This window comes from Balaenoptera acutorostrata, chromosome 1 (assembly GCF_949987535.1).
Source record: "Balaenoptera acutorostrata chromosome 1, mBalAcu1.1, whole genome shotgun sequence".
In the NCBI taxonomy this organism is placed as follows: Eukaryota; Metazoa; Chordata; class Mammalia; order Artiodactyla; family Balaenopteridae; genus Balaenoptera; species Balaenoptera acutorostrata.
In genome coordinates this window covers 119,606,900-119,627,446 of record NC_080064.1, presented here as the reverse complement: position 1 = coordinate 119,627,446, position 20,547 = coordinate 119,606,900, and the positions used below count along the sequence as shown (strand labels likewise).

Sequence of the window (20,547 nt, the reverse complement as noted above, 5' to 3'; positions counted from 1 at the left end):
ACATCCCAAATGTGCAATGCCCCTTTAAAAAAAAAAAAGATTGATCTTCTATAGGAACAGGGGTGATAGTTGCCTCTTCTGCACCTGACCTTGGCAGCCACGTGATTTTCATTCTGTCTGGAGAACACAGCCTGGGAAAGATAGCTCTGGGGGTACAACACAGTGTTCATGAGGCCAAGGTCAGGCACTCAGCCTCTGAGAAGGCCAGTGGGCTGAGCTTTGTTCAAGGGCTATAATGTTTCCAGCCTTGTCTAGCAGCTGAGCCCTCCCTGCTGGCAAAGGGTAGGAGTGTGGATGAATTTGGTGCAGTGCCACTACCCAGCAGGATGTATCTTCTGTGCAGTCATACAGTCACTGGGTTTTTGCCCAAACCAACCTTAGTTATATCGATGAGAGTTACCTCTTTTTCAAAACTGTGGAATGATTAGTGGCAAAAACTGGACCTTTATGATAATAATCATCATCATCCCTTATATTTGTATAGCATTTGTGGTTTTAAAGCATCCCATATACATTTTGCTTATTAGTTCCTGTGAGCTGGACAGGATATGAGGCCGAAGGAAATTAGATGACTTTCCTTCAGTCACAGTGCTAGTGAAGTATAGGCTGGAGCTCAGGCCTTCTGGTTCCTGGTTCCTCAGGACTCTTTCTAATCAACCTCATAAGTTTCTTCAAATCATTGCTGGCCGCCCTGGGAGCATCAGTTTTTCCTAACCAGAACTTACAGCAATAGCTCTTCCAAGGGAATTTCTAGGCAGAACCATGGCCATACCCCATAAATCCTGTTAAACAGGATTAAAGTTAAGTTAGAGAAGGTCCCACCCAGTGAAAGTTTCCCCAAGCAGGCAGCCCAAGATGACAGGGTGCTTTGGTGTGACAATAGATACAGATGGGTCTGGGCCCTGGGCCCACAGACCAGAGCAATGTCTCTCAGCTTCAAGTCCAGCCACTCGTCTCCTGGCTCTTGCTGGCTGACTCTGTCTGCAGTCTGCATGCAGTGAAAAGGCAGAATGTTGGGTAAATGGAAAAAACACTCCTTCTCCAGCCTGGCTCTGTAGGAGGAATAGGAGTGAAACTCTGCTCCTGGTCTTTGCATCTTCTTGAATCCCAAAGAGAGCTCTTTGGAGGTCAGACCAGACAAAAGGGTCAAATTAGAGGGACATTTTGCCCAGAGTAAGATCAGTACTTGGCAGAAGAAGTAGGCACGCACATGTGTGTACATTCACCTCAGCTATGTAGGAGGATGTAAGAATGGAAACTCCATTTGCAGATGAAAGAGGGAGAAAGGAGAGATAAATGGAATCTGAACTGTTGAGAATCTCACCTCTTGGTAAAATCAGCTCTGGAAGCTCTTCTTGGTGGAGTGATTTTGGTTGAGCTTCTGTTTTAAATCGTGAAAAATAACACATGTATAGAAAAGTGCATAAACAATGAATGTACAGCTTAGCAAATTATCATAAAGCAAATACCCATGTAACCAGCACCCAGCTCAAGAAACACCCCAGAAACACCCCAAAAGCCCCCCACATGCCCTCTCCCATTCACATCCCCCCCGAAGGGAACCTCCATCCTGACTTTATGTTAATCATCTTCTTGCTTTTCTTTGCAGTTTCATCACCTAAGGATGCATCCCTAAATACAGCAGTTTTGTCTGTTTTTGAACTTTAAATATGTAGAATCCTACAGAAGTGCGTGTCTATGTGTGTGCATGTTGGGCTTCTTCCACTCAACTTAATGTTTTTAATACTCACCTATGTCATTTTTTGGCTTGTAGTTCATTCATTTTTATTCCTGTGTGGTATTCTAGTGTGAGATTATACCACAATTTATTGATCTGTTCCACTGATGGCGGATATGGGGGTTATTTTTAGTTTTGTAATTCATAGTAACCTCAGGGGCATCCCTCTATATGCACATCCCATACATGCATACATTTCTCTATGATATATAAGTAGGAATGGAACTACTGGGCTATTAGTTATGCTTATCGGCAACTTTAGGGGATACAGTTGGCCTTACACATCCACATGTTTCTCATCTGTGGATTCAACCAATTTGAATTCACATGGAATTCAACATTTATAATTACTTGGATGTGACTGTGTATACATGTGCCTTTGTATATGTGTGGGTGTATATCCCAGGCTCTTAAAATAGATGCATGCCTACGATTTGATTCAACCACAGGAATTTTAGGGTGATCGAAAATATTCCCCCCCAAGTTCCAGAAAGCACCAAAAAGCACAACTTGAATTCGCTATATGCCAGCAACTATTTACATAACATTTACATTGTGTTAGGTATCATAGGTAATCTAGAGATGATTTAAAGTATATAGGAGGATGTCTGTAGGTTTTATGCAAATCCTACACCACTCTCTATAGAGGACTTGAGTGGATTCTGGTATCTGTGGGGAGTCCTGGAACTAATCGCCTGCAGAGACCATGGGGCGACTGTATTGCCAGGCTGTCCTCCCACGTGGTAGTACGAGTTCATGTTACCTCCAGCAGGGTGTGAACGCTCCACGCAGATTCTCATCGAAACTTGGTATTGGCAGACTTTCTAATTTTTATCAATTTGGAGCATGTATCTTAGTAGGACCCTTTCACTGTGTGCCACAAACTTACCCCCCAAAACCTCTTTCCTATTCCCCTAGTGGAGGCCTGAAACCGCATGGGCATTCCTCTAGAACTTGTCCAAGTGGAACTAACATCCAAGGTGGTCAGTGGTCCAAGAACCTTCTATGGGGTAGATCCAGGCTGACACTCTTCTGAAAGTGGCTGGGAAGGGATAAGGGATTCAGGAAGGACCGGTATGTATTGGAGCTGGGGTGGGTGTAGGCTCAGAATATAGGTGCCAGGAGAGATAGGAATTAGAAGTCTAGAAGGAAAATCTGTAGCTTCCAAAGGCAAAGGCAGACCCTATTCATTACACGCAGACCTGTCGTTGGCACAGATTCAGCTCAGAAGACTTTTGCTCTGAGCGCTGAGTGCGCCCAGAGACACAAAGACTTGTAGGCTGCCCAGGCCTAAAAATGGATTCTGATGGCAGCAGGACAAGAGGCAGAGAGGTACAGGTACTGCTTCCAGGAGTAGATTTATCATCCAAGTAAAGAAAAAGACAAACAGAGGGACAGGTCGTTGAAATAATTTATTCCAGCATCAAGGCTTTAGTTGAATTAAGTCATGCCCATAAAAATTGCAAATCTTTGTGAAGAAATGCCCTACCTCCACTTAGCTGCAGTACAACTGGCAACATTTATAATTACTTGGATGTGACTGTGTACACATGCGCCTTTGTATACATGTGGGTGCATATCCCAGGCTCTTAAAATAGATGCCTGCCTACAAGCTTCCCAAAGTGTGATTTCTGTTGCCCAAGTGTGTGTGTGAGTCCTTTTCTCTCGCACCTACCCGCTGGAGTTTGCAAACCCAATCCGTGAGTACAGATGGCACTGTGGAACCTTGTGTGTCATCTGAAGCTTTTTCTTCTGATAATGTTGTGTCCGAGTGGGAATTAAAGTCTACAATGGATTTACCAGACCCAGAACTGGCCCTCTCCCCAGAATGTGCTGGCACAAGCATTACTGAGGGCTTCTCCCCCAGACGTAAGGATTTGGTGGCCTTTGTGTTTCTGGTCTGGAAGGCAGGATCAAAGGATCATTCCTGACTCTGGGGGATATATCTTTTTACCAACTAATAGCAAAATGTAATTTTTGTCTGTGCAGACCTGGCCATGAGTTAGGGGAACTGTCTCTTTCCAAGCCTCTCCTCTCTGCCCTCCCTCCACTCACATCAAGACCCCCCAAGTGCTCACTCTCTCTCCTGATCAGATCTGCACTCACAGAAGGGTTTGCTGTAAATCATTTCACTCTTTTCCTTACTCAAGTGCAGCCTTGGAGAGGAGTGTCACTCACCCTGTCTGACCATAGTGTCCTCACCTGTGAAAAGGGAAAGGGCTGGAGATAATATTTCTAAGATACATTTCAGCCCTAACGTTATTTAATTCAGTTTACATCTTAGAATGGGCTCAGGTCAATATATAACCTCTCCTGGGTTTTATATATACTTCAAATCTAATCTGTCACTGTGGCATGAAAGGTGTTCTTCTTGGCTAAAGGGGCTTAAGGTGTGAGCCTCAGCCCTCCATCCGCTGGCCTAGGAATAGCTTGTAGCTGCCAGCATGTGAGGGAGCGTGTGGCTGTATTTATGGGGTTCATCATCAGAGGCCTGGGGCTTCTGGCTCTTTACTTGTTTGACTGTCTTCCAGGCTCTGGACTCCTTGAGGACAACCTGGGTCTCTAAGTTGTCTCTGTTTGCCACAGTTTAGCCCAATGTGGATGTGGATTAGATGCTCAACAGCTGTTTGGTTGGGGGAGTGATTGAGCACGTCAGCTGGCCGCCCCCTGCAGGCAGGCCGGCCCGCCCGTCTCCATCATCTGTGGTCAGGGATTGTGCTGCGTCCTGCCTGTCCTGTCAGCTGGAGCGCCAGCTGTTTCTAGCTGCTCTCCCCATCCAGCTGTCTTATAGGGGCTGGAGACAGCTGTCGCCTAGGGTGTCCGTCCCAGGCCACCTGGTCCTAGTCGTGTCTTGGAGGGTTCTGAGGGGGGGAAGGGCAGGGCGAGCTATGGGAACTCCGAGCCCTCCCACCAGGTCCGGTTACTCCCACACTGTCTCACTTCACTCCCGCAAGGAACCGTGCTCCCTCTGTCCTCAGGCTGGCCATCTGCCTCTGAGCCTTGTGCACACCCAGCCATCTACCAGTGGGGGCACATGCCTGCTGCATGACTTGGGGCCATGGTTTGGCTCAGCTGCAATCTTGCTTAGTCTCCTTCTACAGGAGTCTGTTTACAACACACCAGCTTTGGGTCCTCGCCTTCTCCCCTGTCCCAGCCACACCAAAGCTTAGCTCCCCTCCCCCTTTCCACCTGTGTATCTGCTACTGAGATCCCATGAGTCCGTCCCACTCCACCTTGGGCGACGCGTGTCAAGCCCTGTTTTGTGTGCTGTGCTACATACAGCTCTTCATTCGTTCTCCAGACCAAGCCTGGTGAGCTAGGTATCATTATTCCTTCCTCCTCTAACTGATGGGGCCTGGAGAGGTCCCATCACTTGCCTTATGTAGTTACATAAAACCAGGTAGTGACTGTGGTGTGGGTTTCATACCTGGTCTCCAGAGCCAGCACTTTGCCCACCACACCTCGTCCCTGGTCCTGGTTGGGAAGACAAGACCACAGAGAGCTGATAGAGCTTTGCACTCCGGTTGTCTTTCCCTCGGGTCCCAACGCTTTTGGCTTAAGCTGCCCCATGGTCTCACCCAGGCATGCACACACTTGTCCAATAGCTGGACAAGGTCAGGACACAGTCTGTGCCCATGGAACAGCCTTTCTGCACATGCCCGTTGCACCAGTGGGCACATCTGCTTGTGTTGTCCCTCCATGGCTCGTTAAAGCTGTCCTCTGACCAACTGTGCTGCCCAGTGCTGACCGCCAGCTGTACCCTCAATTCCACCTACATCCAGTTCCCCTTTTCCCAGGGACTTGCCTAGTTTGCCCACTTCCTCCCCTCTGGCACCTGTGCATCTGACTGTGGTCAGCACAGGACACCTGTCCCCATCTGGCAATGCGGGCTTGCTCTCAGTAGGCACCCTCCAATGCCCTACTACATGCCCCCAGCACATGGCACTTGTTCTGTGAATACCTCTCAGTTCCTTGGCTCTGTCTAGCCCAAGGACCATGACACAGTTCTCAGATCTTTAATTGCCCTGGCTGGCTGTGTCCTGCCTTCTGTGCCAGCCCTCTATCTACCTGCTCTTCTTCCCTCCTGCTTTCCCTCCTCACAGCACCAGGATCCTTGGCAGGGACCATGTGGTGTGCTCACCCCTGGCAGACAGGTACCCTTCCCACTTCCTCCGCCACGTTGCCAGTGCCATGCACAAGCCAAGTTGCACACACCATAAATGTCACAGTTGCAGCTGTCCCAGAGGGGAAGAGCCAGAGGCATGAGGTCATGGGGTTCACCCTTCTCCCAGGGCAGGATCCAGAGCATCTTGTGTGGGCACCATCCCCGGTGCCTCCTGAGATGTACCCCACAAAAGGCCCTTGGTGTGAGGAAGGCAGAGCCCCAGGGAGGAGTGGGGAGCCCTGCAAGGCCAGCACCCCTGGGGAAGAGGTGGCTGAGTGGGAGGCGTGGCCGCTGCTCTGCTGCCCTGGGGGACATCAGCTGGCTTGGCCCAGCAGGCCGATGGGGGGATGCCACCATCAGCCTGGTGTTTATTCAGGTGGCTGGCGGGCTTTGCTGTTCCCACGAGGGAAATAAAGAATATTGTCCTCTGGGGTCTCAGGGCCAGGCCTGTCTCAAACCCTCCTCTGTGGAAACTCAGAATAATGGCTCCTCACTAAAACCAGAAAGCGTACTGACATTTCTAAATCAATGAGAGGGGAGCCTTCCAGGGGCCTAGAAAACCCAAAATCTGGAGGGCAGGGGCTAAATCTGTGGGGTTGCCCCTTTGCCTCACAGCGAGTGCAAGGACCAATGCTGACTCTTTTGAGGTGTTCAGGAATTGGGTGAGATCTTGTTTTAGGCTACTTAGGCCAAACCATTGGGTCCACCCAGAGAGGGGTCCTAGGGCCATGGCTGGGCAGCAGTTGTGGACATGCCTCAGTCTCCACCTCAGACAAGTGTCGTTGATCTTGCCGATGAGCTAGAATCTGCATCTGTCACATCACTCTGACTTGCTTTCCTTCATTGCACTTTTCACTAGTTGATGTTTTCTTGTTTATTTCTTATTTATTGTTTCCTTCCCCTCATGGAGGGTGGTCTTCATCAGAACAGGATCCTTGCTGGCTTACCCTCAGTGCCCAGGGCTGAACTCATGAGTGCATTAGTGAAGAAGTACTATATCGAACCCCTGAACCTTCTGGGGCTTCATTACCTGTCACAGGATGTGAGAGTTACAGGAGAAGACGCACAGGTGCGGCTCTTAGCAGGTGCTTATAGATATACAGAAATGCTTGAATCCCACTCAGACACCAGGAACTTTTCCTGTCGGCCCCAGAAAGAACCTGGTTCCTGTAAGACAGTCTCTCTCACACATTTGGGCCCCCTTTCCATTAGCTTTACCCCAAGCTTCCTACATTTAGGACAGTGCTTCTCAAACTTTAATGTGTATGCAGATTGCCTGGGCATCTTGTTAAAATGCAGATTCTGATTCAGCGGGTCTGGGTCAGGTTGGAGCTTCTGCATTTTAACAAGCTCCTGAGTGATGGAGTGATGCCTTTGCTGCTGGTCTCTTTGAGTAGCAAGGATTTATGGGGATCCAACATTTTTATCTTTCTCTGTATATGCATATCCTATTGTATATCCTGAAACCAAACTGACAGTGTTCGCTGGCCCCCTGTCATGTGCTCAGTGCTGCTTGAGAGCTGGCTGAGTGCCAGGAACCTCTCCTGGTGTTCTTAGTGATCCAGCAAGTGAACTGAAGAAGCAAGGGCCAAGAGGCTGGGTGCTGGATTCAGTTCTGCCACTTTTAAAAATGATCATGGGAAAAATCATATCCTTACTCTGGGCCTCAGTTTCCTCATTTGTGAAATGAAGGGTTAGCCTTGAGTTCCGGGGTCCATTCCAGCTGTGACATTCTATGAAAAATAACAACCACTTAGTACGTCCCATGCACTTCCACATATAGTTTAACTCATTTAATCCTCATAACAACCCATAGGGCAAGTGCTCGTATTAACCCCGTTTTACACATGGGCAAAACGAAGCACAGGGCGCTTAAGTAATCTGCCCAAGATAACAGATCTAGCAGTAGCACCATTGAGATGTAAACCAGACAGTTTCCTCCAGAATCCACGCTCTTAACCACTGTACTTGACTGACCCTGATAACACTTACCAGGAATGACTGCACCCCCAGTAAAACCATTTATTCTGGGTATTCTTGAAACAAGACCTCTTCTCAAGGGCTTTGGCTCTCATAGTTAATTCTGTGCAGTTTAGAGAGGTTGGCTTGGCCTTAGCCCCACGGACACATTGAGCCTTTCCAGTGCTCAAAATCTGGCGTGCACTGAAGTGCTGTAAGAATAGCATGGCCAGTGGTCTAGAGCCTGGTTAGTTGTAACTACCACATCGTGGGCTCCTCTGGGCAGCCCGCGTAGGGCCACTGGAGTCACAGTGTCTGGGTGTCACCATCTGCCTACACACCCCCTAACTCTGAGCTACCGCGGCTTCCCTCTGGGACATGAGTAGCATCTTACCAGGCTGCAGACTGTTCCCGGCAATGCCTGAGCTTTTGCACTTCTCATGTCTGTCTGTCAAAGAAAGATGAAAAGTGAATGCATCTTCCATTCTTCCATGGTTACTTCCTCTATCGCCCTCATAAACAGGGCTCAAAGGAGAACATCCCATTTAAAAATTCAGATGCTCCTGGAAACCTTGGAATGGGGGCCCACGCTGGACAATGTTAGATCTCAGTGCAGTAAACTTCTCTAAGAATAACTGGAGGAGAAAGGATACCTCTACGCCTGTTGACAGCGTCCAAGATTCAAATCGCAGTCAGCTTCGTCTTCTCCAGGATGCTGCTTCTTGTGCGTCCAGTGCACTCCCTCCCTTTGAACCCATGTTTGGCACTCACAGAACCTGACATGGTCGGTCATCTTCTTTCTGCAGTGTGGACCCTGTCTCCCCCATTACAGTTGTCCTCCCACTGCGCCCACCTCCGTCCCAGGACAAGAATCCCTAGGGGAATTAGAGGCTTTCTTTCTGCCATACTGTACCTTAGACACACAGGAGGCACTCACCAGTGTTGGTTGACTGAAATGTAGCTTTAGTCCTTTCTGGTATGAACTACGTCTGGAACATGCCTAATTCGCCAAGCTATTTAGGGAAACTTTTTAATGTGTGAATAGGAAAGTTTAAAGCCAGCCTATCAATTTCCTATATTAATGATGCTTTTAAATTGCTGGGGAGCCATAAAAAGAGAGTGAAATATTGCCATTTGCAGCAACATGGATGGACCTAGAGAATATCATACTAAGTGAAGTAAGTCGGACAGAGGAAGATAAATATGATATCATATCACTTATATGTATAATCTAAAAAACAATACAAAGGAATCTATATATAAAACAGAAACAGACTCACAGACATATTAAACAAACTTATGTTTACCCAAGGGGCAAGGGAGGGGGGATAAATTAGGAATACGGGATTAACAGATGCAAACTGCTATACATGAGGTAGATAAGCAATAAGGATTTACTGTATATTTACTGTATTGAACTATATTCAATATCTTGTACTAACCTATAATGGAAAATAATCTGAAAAAGGTATACGTGTGTGTGTGTGTGTGTGTGTGTGTGTATATATATATATATATATATATATATATATATATATATATATATAACTGAATCACTTTGCTGTAGACCTGAAACTAACAGAATATTGTAAATCAACTATATCTCAATTGAAAAAGAGACTTTTAAAAAGTGCTGGGGAATAGTTTGTGCTCATTAGAAAAGCATACTATGTAGATTTCTTTGGCCACCTCTTTTAAAATTGCTCAGAAAATCTTTCATTAACTGAGCCACTGGTTCACATGTGTGGAGGTGCAAGCGAATGGAATTTTTCTGTAATGTTACTCGTCACTGCATAAGAGCGTACTGTGAACAAAGGGTGGAAAAATAACAGATGTCCCAGTAGCCTAGGGACATGGCAGTGTTATTATTAGGAAAGCCGTGGTGGTATTGGGAAGCATTTCCAGCAGAGGACGTACCAGAGCCAAGCTGCCCTGGAAATGCCACCTGGGACCGAGCTCCGGTCCTCAGCGCAGGGCTGGACACACTCGAGGGCCCCAGTTGTTTCTGGCTGATTTCTCAGCCTGTCTGTTGAGTCTCTGTGCTCTAAGCAGAAGCTGGCTGCCAGCTCCCTCCTGTTGGCCTTCAAAGCACTTTAAAGGACTCTCTTTTTAAAATTTTCTCTCTTCTTAGGAAGTTTCTAAAAACCTCACCAAGGAAAATGAACAAATCGAAGAGGACGTGGAAGAACTTCGAACCGAGATGAACAAGCGAGGCAAAGAGAACAGCTCCAGGAACATCCTAGACAGCATGCCGGACATCCGCTCGGCCCTGCAGAGGGACACGGCTGCAGCCTACACCCACCCCGAGGTACAACCCAGCCTCCAGGGGCTCTGACCACAGACCCCCGGAAAGCATACTCCCAGCACCTCCCACGTGCATAGAGCTTGCAGGCTTCAGTCCTTCCATGGGCATGGTCTCGTTTCATCTACACAACAGTTCTATAGGTCTGATGCGGCAGGGGTTGACCCCATTGTACTTAATTAACATTGAAGCCCAGAGAGGTTCAGTGAGTACTGAAGCCAGGACTCAAATCTGGGTGTTTTGACTTTCAGGCCCCATTCTTTTTATTATACTCCATCCTGCCTTTTCGAGTACTACGTCTTTCATCATCATACCGTGTGGTCTTCACCACAGCTCTGGAAGGCAGGCTGGGGCAGAGATCAATATCCTCACTTTGCAGATGAGAAAACAGATCCAGGAATGCTCACAGTCTCCCTTGCTCAGCCGGGAATTGGTGACAGGGGTCTCAAACCTCTATCTCTTCCCACTCAGTATTGTCTGGAACACAAAGTCACCTGTGCAATGAAATGAAACACTATCTAATGGGATTTGAGTGATGCCCGAGGACCTATTTGCTTAAAAATACCTCCTCATTTGATACCTGTTTCTTTTGGTTGTAGTTACTAAGTTATGTGTATGTGCTAATATTCAATAGTTGCGTGTGTGATTATTTAATATATTGGACTATCTCATAAATTGATGCCTGAAAAGCAGGAGCTAACCCCAAAAAAGTGGAAGAGGAAACGGGTAAATTCTGGCTTCAGGACTTGAAGAGTGTGGGTGCTATTAGCAAGGCAGGTCTGGATGAAGTATCATAGGAGGGGTCCCTGGCAACCATGGGATAGCTGCAGTTAAGAGGGGTCTTGCTCACTTCTACTGGGCCAGGGGTTGGTGGTGGACGGCAGAGCTTGGATTCCAGGTGAACCATTGAGGGATCCCCTCAGCCTGGGGCAGACGGGCAGGGTGTGGATGGAGCAGGGCCTGGGACAGGGGCTGTCAGAGCCCCTGAGCTGTTGTATGTGCTGTGACATTGCAAAGGGCTGGGAAGCATCGCTACGAAGGATCCTGTTGCCTGGGTCATTAGGAATCGGGGTAAGAAAGGAAGTGAGACTAGGCATGTGGGCCTGGAACTCTTGAGCAAAGAAGCTCCTCAAAGTGGCGCCAAGCAGACAGCAGCTGTGGGTTTGGGGAACCTTGGGCTCATGTGTTCCGAAGGCAGGAGAGCAGGCAGATTAGGACCTTGGAGGCAAGAAGCCCTGAAGAGAGTATGGTGCCTGCGCCCTGCCCCATTTGTAACTCAAAATAAAACCAATTCCAACCCAGAAAATAAGTACAAGGAAGGCCAGTTTTCTGGCTTAGCCCATGATGACTACTTTGATGGGGTTTTTTTGGGAAATATCATATTCCTTCCAAAATTATTTTTATTCTCATTTTTGGGTGTCCCCGACATGCCAGCTACTGAGGGTGTGTTTAGTCTGCTTGGTGGGTCATCCCTGAGCAGGTCTGAGTTTGTAAACCAAAGAGCCAGAAGACATTTGGGCCGGAAGGGAACTTGGAGGCACCCTTGCATCACACCTGGGGCCCTGCGGCTCCCATCGCAGCCCGTATGGCAGGCATCCTCTGCTGGCCCAGCAGCCCAGCAGAGTTAGGCACTCCCTGTCCTCTCTGGCTTCCAATTTCCCAGTCGGCTGAGCTTGAGAGTTCCATCTGTTGTCTTGATGACACGTCATGTGGTATGTTCAGGAACCCAGCTCAGATTTCCTGAAGGCAAATCAACCACACCGAACTCTTTTTCTCCTTGCTCAGCAAAACTTTCTGCCTCCTGAAATCCCCATTCACACATTGTGGAAGTTAGCACAGTCCACCCAAACCAGGGGGGTGGGGCAGAGCCAGGGCCAGGGTGCGACTGGAAAGGGGGAAGTGGTGAAGGAGGCGAGGCTAGGATCTTCCTCTCCCTTTGCATCTGTCTGTCTCTTTAGTGAACCCCGTGCTGAAAAAGGGGGTGAGTGGGGTGTATGGGTTTGGCTGTTATTTTCAGGGTTCTTACAGATGATGTCAGGGTTTCTTGGAATGGTGAATGGCACTTTGTTGGAGGCCTCTTTCCAGGAAGGTCCTTGCCTGGAGGGTTGGCAGGGGGCTCTGGGGGGGTGGGTTGGGAGTGGAGAGGGCAGGGTGGGATTGGGAAAATTGGGACACCAGCAGTTGAAGTCATACAACAGTTTAACAGAGAGAGGAAATCAAAGCTTGTGGGGGCCACTGCCTCCCAGTGCAGCCAGCGAATCCAAGGAAATTATATGTTCTCTGGCAGAGGCTGTCCATGGTCTTTCTCCATCTTCTTGGCTGGGAGAAGGAACTGCAGTTCCCGCTCGTCCCTAAGAGCTTGGATTAAAGACAGTTCCTGGGGTTTGCCACGAAGAAATGACAGCTTGCTTTTGCAATGCAGAGGGAAACCAGAGTCTGGCAATTAGATGGCCCGTGGCGTCTGAGTCAAGGGCTGGGGCCTCTTGTCAGCCTCCCAGGCAGCTCTTTCCTATGGGAAATGAGGGATCCCCAAGTCTGCTGGGCACTGGCCAGACCATGGCCCTCAGGACTTGGGGATGTAGACAAGTTTTTGGATGGCAAATGAGTTAGTCCTGTGGTCACAGCTGAGGACAATGTGGCTTTAATGTAAGGTAGAGCACAGGCTCTGAAGGCAGGCAGCCCTGGGCCTATTTAATAACCGAATGACTTAATAAGTGCCCCTCTCAGCCACTTAATTGACTGACCTTCAACCAAGTTGCTAAATGACTCTGAGCCTCTCCTTCCTCATCTGTAGAATGTGGATAATAATATCTACCTTGCCCCATTATTTTAAGGGTTGAAAATAATATAAAGGGACATGTCTGGCCATAATAGGTGCTCTGTAAAACGTCATCAGCACCAGCCAAGTATTCCCTGCGCTTCTGATGGAGGTCACCTCACCAGCCAAGAATGGGAAGTGAGAGAGGGGCAGGTAGCAGGAGTAGGGGCTGTCCGGGGCACAAATCTGCCTGTTTCTTCTTGGGCAGCGCTCTGGCCCCAGTCAGGGGAGGCTGGCAGAAAGTGTCCCTTGTCTTCCAGGAGTCGGTCAGCTCAGGGGAGCAAGGGACACATATTCAGGAACTGCCATGTCTCCTGTGCCATCTGGATAAACTCTCTTGTCACGGGAAAACCAGTACAGACTTGGGGTGTGGTTGGCAATGAGGACTCTAGAAGTTCAGGAGTCAACCAAGTGCCTGGAGTACCGGGGGTGTCGGCGCTGGGGGGTGGAGCAAGAGAGAAGAATGCTGAGCTGGGCCAAGTCGATTTGAGTTCTGAGTGCCAGGCCAAGGACTTTGGACTTTATTCTGGATTTGTTAGGGAGGGCTTGGGGCAGTTTGTTCTAACAGCATAAGTAAAAGCAGTCATGATTCATCCTGAGGTATGCATCTTGGTCCTCAGCCTTCATGTCCCAGCCACTTGGACCTCACTAGAAACAACTGATACCAGATCTAAGTCACCCAGCATCCCCAGGCCAGAGCTGAGAGGACAACTGCACTCTCTGAGAAGTATAGCATGGAGGTTAGAGACAGAATCTGGAGCCAGACTGCCTGGGTTCAAATCCTGCCTCTACCACTTACGTGCTGTGGCACCTTGGGCCATTTACATAACCTCTCTGAGCCTCAGTTTCCCAATCTATAAATGGAAATGATTAAAAATGGTTCCTACCTCATAGGGCTGATGGGAAGATGAACAATGCCTGGCTCTTAGGAAGTGCTTTTAGGATTAGCTGTTGTTATTAGTATGGCCTTGGCTCCAGCATTGTCTCTGCCTGACCACTGCCTCTCTGACCAGTGACCTGACCTTCCCTTGTGTCCCCTCTGAGGAGCAGTATGAAGAGAGGTTTCTGCAGGAAGAAACCGTGTCCCAGCAGATCAACTCCATCAAGCTCCTGCAGACGCGGCCACTGGCTCCGCCAGAGGTGGTGAAGCCTCAGCGGCCCCTGCAGAGGCAGGTCCACCTGAGGGGCCGGCCGGCCTCCAAGCCCACCGTCATTCGGGGCATCACCTACTACAAAGCCAAGGACCCTGAGGAGGAGAATGACATCGAAGAGCATCGTGAGTTGGGGGTCAGCAGGGCCGCCCCCCCAGAGGCAGGGCAAGGGACGGAGTCTCCACTTGGTCCCTGTGGAGGTGCACTTCCCATGAGGCACACACCCTTTTTGCAGTTTGATTACTACTGTGGCCCCGCAGAGCCAGCTCGGTTACCTGAGAATTCCCTGCAGTTACAAATTATCCAGAGTTCTTACGGCCTTTCCTCACCACTTGCTGAGCGCCCTGGGGCAAGTCACTTGCCTTCTCTGGGCTTGCAGAGGACCACAAGGCAGAACATGGCTGAGCCAGAAGGGACTTCAGTGCCCTGGAGTCCAGTCCTTCCCATTCGCAGATGAGGACCCTGAGGCATAGAGGCGGATGACTCACTCCCCGCCACACAGTGGGCTTCTCCCACCTGTTCCTTCTCCAGGGGCCCTGGGCTTCCTGACCGAGACTCCAGCACATGCTGGACCCCTTTTATCTCTGTCCCTCTTATTTTTTCATAGAAAACAGATCTTCCCTTTCACCTCATCTTTATCTTGTTTCCCTAACACTTCCTCTTCCTGTGCTTCTCTCCCTGCCACCGGCCCCTCCCTTTTCTTCTGTCTCTCCCTGCCCAGCACCCCAGGAGGCCCCACTCTTCCTCTCTTTCCACTGGAGTGCCGGTTCCTCCCATCAGGCCCTCCTCAGCAGACTCCTGACTTGTCCACCTGCTCTGCCTCGACCTCCTTACAGTTTCTGCTCACCCAGTCGCTGGCGTAATCATTTTCCCCATTTTCAACTGTTTGTAGCCTCTTTAAATTATTAATTTGTGGGAGTTCCCTGGTGGTCTAGTGGTTAGGATTCAGCGCTCTCACTGCCATGGCCCGGGTTCAGTCCCTGGTCCGGGAACTGAGATCCCACAAGCTGCGCAGCGTGGCCAAAATAAATAAATAAATAATTGGTGTGTGGGGTTTTTATATTCTGGAACAAGCCCTCTGTCAGGCATACATATTGCAGATATTTTCTTCCTGCCCGTGGCTTGTATTTTCAGCTCCTGAATAGTGTTTCTGATGAGCAGATAAAATCCAATTGACCAATTATGTCTTTTGTGGTTAGACCTCTTTGTGTCCTTCCTAAGAAATCTCTGCCTCCTCGTATTCCTTCTCTGCTCAAAACCCTGCAGACTGCCCCATTTCACTTGGAATAAAAACTGAAGTCCAAACACAACGGCCAAATGCCACGTGACTTGGCTACTGTGTCCTCTCTGACCTCTGTCCACCTCACTGCTCCTCAGCCTCTGCGGACATGTTCTGGCCCCAGGGCCTTTGCACTGCTACTATTTCCCCCCTAGTATACTCTTCCCCTGATAGCTGCTTGGCCAACTCCCTTACTCCTTCAAGCCTCTGCTCATCTCTCCATCCCACTGAGTCCCATCTTGACTACTTTATCCATTACTGCAAGTTTCTCTTCCCTTCCCTTCTCCTCACCCTACTAGACTTTTTTTCATAGCACCCTCAAATGTACAATCTATGAATTGTTTGGTGTCTCCACCTCTAGATAGAAGCTTTGCAAGGGCAGGATCTTTTTTTTGCTCATTGTTCTTGTGCGTGCTCCGTAGATACCTACTGAATGAATGACTAACTTCCTCCCAGGTTTCGTAGCCCGTGGTTGTGCGTCCTCTAGGTGGCCCCTGGGTCCCAGGTAGAGGATAGCAGTAGACTATTCAGAGACCCTCCAGGAAATGCTTCCATCTGTGCTCCTTTTCACCTGCTTCTCCTAAATCCCACCTGGGCTCTATCTCTAAATCAGGGCATCATGTTGAGGAAAGAAACCCTCATTAATCTGCCACATACCACATGCTCCCAGTTCCTCTTCCCCAGTCACAAATGCACCTGTGTTTGTTTCCCAGAAGACGAGTTTTTCAGCGGTGAGCACGGAATGGATTTGCTGATTGAAGATCAGCTTCTGAGACACAACCACCTGCTGACCAGTGCCACCCGGAGGCCAGTAGCCACCCGTCACAATGCTGCTGTGACAACTGATGCTGGCACTCAGACCACAGCCCTGTTTTCTGCACAGCCGCAGGCCTTGACCTCAGCTGCCAGCGTCCCTGACCCTACTCTGTCTGCCTCAGTTGAAAAATTCTCAACACCACTCCAAATCACCTCAGTGTTTCCAGATCCCACAGGGGAGGCAGTCCTTAAACCTTTTACTCAGGTACCAGCCACAACCGTGGCCCACACAGCCACCCAGCGACCTCCAGCCTCAGCGCCTCCATCAGTGGCTCCCGAGGATGCATTTGTAGAGGCTATGCACACAGCCCCGGTGCCTCCCCCGCCAGTCAGGACAGACTCACTGGGGAAAGATGCTACTGCTGGGCAGGGCACAGCCCCCCTTAGCCCCACCCTGAGCCCCGAGGAAGAAGATGACATACGGAATGTCATAGGTGAGTTCATTCTACCTGGCTTGGGTCTCCTGCTCAAGTGAAGGGCAGAGCCTGGAAATGGCTTGAAAGGAGAGGGAGGATTCAGATGGTCCAACTGCTTCATAAAGAAAGGCAAGTGGAGTTATGCTGTGGCCAATGATCAGTTTTAACATCTAGGGTCTATCTATTCAAAATGTGCCAGTGATAAGAGTGGGAAACTCCTTTCTAAAATATAAGTAAATTAATGGAGCCAAGATCTCAGCTTCATTAATAAATTTTATAAACATTTGTCAAGTGCTGGTGTACTAGGCTTTGTGATGGGTATTGGGTATTTGGTTATTTAGTGACGACTAAGTTTTCTGCAGTATGTTTACCAGGCCATGAACTAACAATAGATTCTTATGTGGGCAGAGGGATCCTAGAATAATAAGAATGGGAACAGGGGAATAACCAGTGCAGTGGGCCCCGGGGAAAAATCTCGTGAGCCCTCAGCCTTAGAAAGCATGGAAACATTGTGGCATCATGTGATAAATGCTGTAACAGAGGAATGGAGAAACAGAGACATGAAAGAGGGAGCAGCAGCTTGGCCTGGCTGCTAAGAAGGCTGGGGAAGTTTTTCTAAGGAGGTATCCTTTGAACTGGGTTTTGAAGGATGAACAGGAGTTTTCTTTTTATTTATTTATTTATTTATTTATTTATTTATTTATTTATTTATTTTTGGCTGTGTTGGGTCTTCGTTTCTGTGCGAGGGCTTTCTCTAGTTGTGGCAAGGGGGGGCCACTCTTCATCGCGGTGCACGGGCCTCTCACTATCGCGGCCTCTCCCGTTGCGGAGCACAGGCTCCAGACGCGCAGGGTCAGTAGTTGTGGCTCACGGGCCTAGTTGCTCCGCGGCATGTGGGATCTTCCCAGACCAGGGCTCGAACCTGTGTCCCCTGCATTGGCAGGCGGATTCTCAACCACTGCGCCACCACGGAAGCCCAAACAGGAGTTTTCTAAGTAGAGAAGTCTTCTGACTATTAGGTCTAAAGGAGCAGGGTATGTTCCAGAAGCACAGAGAATACAGCCCTGTTCTGTGCCTGGGAGCTCCATGGCCACAAGATGACTCTGAGAACAATGAACTGTGAGACTGTGTGTGTGTGTGGTGGTCGGGGGGGCAGGAGGGGGTGGAGGAACAACTAGAAAAGAAAATGAGACCTGCCTACAGATGTCTCTTCCAAAAAGAACTAAACCAAACATTCATTACATCACCATCCATAGTGATTGAGAAATAACACTGTTGAATAATAATTTCATTAAAAATATACTTGATTTGACAGAAGACGTGATTTGCCTTATACCTGTCTTTCCCTTCTTCCCATTTTCTGCTCCCTTGGCAGCCTCTTTCCCAATTCCTCCTCAGAATAAGGTGCCAGCTACGCCAGACAGATGGTGGAAGGAGCACCTGCCAGGAGCCAAACACCTGGTTATAGCCTGGTCTCTGCCGCTGACAGCTGTGTGACCTTAGCCAAATCTCTGCCTGTCTCTGGGTCTCAGAAATTAGAAATTTGCTAAAGACTGTTTTCTCCATTATATTCTGTGGTTTTCTGCAGTAAGTTTATCAGACCATGGTATAGCAAGGGATTCCTATTGGGTGAAAAATCCCAGAATAATGGCAAGGAAATAACCAAATGGACCCCAGGGCAAAATCTCATGAACCTTGGCCCGGAGGAAGCTAAGCAAGAAGACGGTTCTTGAGCTACAGAGGTTGGGGTGGGAGGAGAGAATGTTTTTCTTTTCCTTTCTTTTGCTTCCATGACGGGAGCAAGCTGACCATAGAGTAGAAAAGGTCCATTCCTCACTGCATGGATAATCAATTCTGAAGCTGCGGGTCCTGCTCAGTTTCTGCAGAATGCCCCAGGGTCTGAGCAGAGGTTCCCAGTTCCAAACTGGCTCTGGGCAGCCTTGACCATGTTCATGGGCCCATAGCCCCTGAGCCCAGCACTCCATCCCCTCTTCTGCCATGGAAATGAGCCCCCTGGGGGGCCCCCGTACAACCACCAATTGGGTGGGAGGGATGGTTCCTCCAGAAACTTAGACAGCTGCCCGCCACTATCCCTCCACAGATGGATAGAATACTAACAGTGAAGACAGGCTACGGGTGTATCTGCACGCCTTGTATGTCCTCAGCGATGGTGTTTGCCAGCCTGGAAACCTCTTCCCTTGGCGACTTCCTAGCCAGGGGTGGAATTCTCCACTGTCTCCACAATCCACCTGCCTACCCTGGGTGTTGCCACCAGTGGGCTTTTCTGGTGTTAACTCCCGACATGCACCTTTCTGGGGTTCTTAGGACGCCACCCCCTCCATTAGCCTGACTGAGATGCTGATGCCCAGACAAGAGAAACCCTGTGTCCTAGCCACTATTTACCTGGTGGTAGGAATGGGAGACAGGGATACATTTTCTCTTGTTGTTCAATATTCTATTCAACCAGAGTAACATCGTCACAGAGGATGTAAGCTTCTGCTTCAAGACTGGCCTGTAGGATTTTTCAGAAGAGCTGGGGTTCTTTTTTTTTTAATTTTTATTTTATATTGGACTATAGTTGATTAACAATGTTGTGTTAGTTTCGGGTGTACAGCAAAGTGATTTCGTTATACATATACATGTATCTATTCTTTTTCAAATTCTTTTCCCATTTAGGTTATTACAGGATATTGAGCAGAGTTCCCTCTGCTATACTGTAGGTCCTTGTTGGTTATCTATTTTAAATAGAGCAGTGTGTACATGTCAATCCCAAACTCCCAATTTATCCCTCCCCCCACCCTTCCCCCCTGATAACCATAAGTTCATTCTCTGTGAGTCTGTTTCTATTTTGTAAATAAGTTCATTTGTATCCTTTTTTTTTTTTAGATTCCGCATATAAGCAATATCATACGATATTTGTCTTTCTCTGTCTGACTTATTTCACTTAGCATGATAATCTCCAGGTTCATCCATGTTGCTGCAGATGGCATTATTTCATTCTTTTTAGTGGCTGAGTAATATTCCATTGTCTATATGTACCACATCTTCTTTATCCATTCATCTGTCTTACACAGAGAATGTAAGCTTCTGCTTAAAGACTGGCCTGTAGGATTTTTCAAAAGAGCTGAAGTTCTTGCCTCTTATGTCTACTGCAGAAAAAAAACACAGGGACGTGGACACAGATATAAGTGTTTCTTCAAATACCAAGGGATGAAAAGAGGGGGTGGCACAGAGAGAAGGGTGGCTGTTTAGGCAATGTGGAGTCTTGGCAAGTTTTTTCAGGAATCACTTTTTTTTTCTTCTTTTTCTTTTAAAATTTATTGATTGATTTATTTATTTTTGGCTGTGTTGGGTCTTCGTTTCTGTGCGAGGGCTTTCTCTAGTTGCAGCAAGCGGGGGCCACTCTTCATCGCAGTGCGTGGGCCTCTCACTATCGCGGCCTCTCTTGCTGCGGAGCACAGGCTCCAGACGCGCAGGCTCAGTAGTTGTGGCTCACAGGCCCAGTTGCTCCGTGGCATGTGGGATCCTCCCAGACCAGGGCCCGAACCCGTGTCCCCTGCATTGGCAGGCAGATTCTCAACCACTGCGCCACCAGGGAAGCCCCAGGAATCACTTTTAATCATGTATCACTGTCAAGTGCTTCTCTCGGGCTGCTGTTAGTGTGTATGGGATTTCTTTTCTGGAACCTTCTCTGCAGACTTCCTGTCTGCCTGTGCCTGGCCGAGTAGGACTACATGTAGTCATCATTTAAATAAAAATCATTTGGCTGAAACCAACACAGGCCACTGATTTGTTGCCTGTGAAAGGTTGCTTGCTGTTTACTGAGCCTGGCAATTTTGACTTTGAGCTGTCTGAGTGCTTTTAAATGAGGCTGCTTTTAAAAGGAACATCCTATCCCATGGT

At 48.5% G+C, this 20,547-nt stretch overlaps 1 protein-coding gene across 4 annotated transcripts in view; it reads left to right on the top strand.

Annotated features, from left to right (window-relative positions):
- Positions 1-20,547, top strand: part of OLFML2B (olfactomedin like 2B) — a 36,384-nt gene that overhangs the window by 7,930 nt on the left and 7,907 nt on the right. The window contains exons 4-6 of one of the 4 annotated variants that reach the window (XM_057531745.1): positions 9,994-10,170; positions 14,027-14,258; positions 16,129-16,662. In XM_057531745.1, coding sequence (XP_057387728.1) covers positions 9,994-10,170; positions 14,027-14,258; positions 16,129-16,662 — 943 coding nt within the window. Of the gene's footprint in view, positions 1-9,993; positions 10,171-14,026; positions 14,259-16,125; positions 16,663-20,547 lie in introns of all 4 variants that reach the window. The other 3 variants (XM_007171685.2, XM_028163850.2, XM_007171686.2) reach the window with 3 other exon arrangements.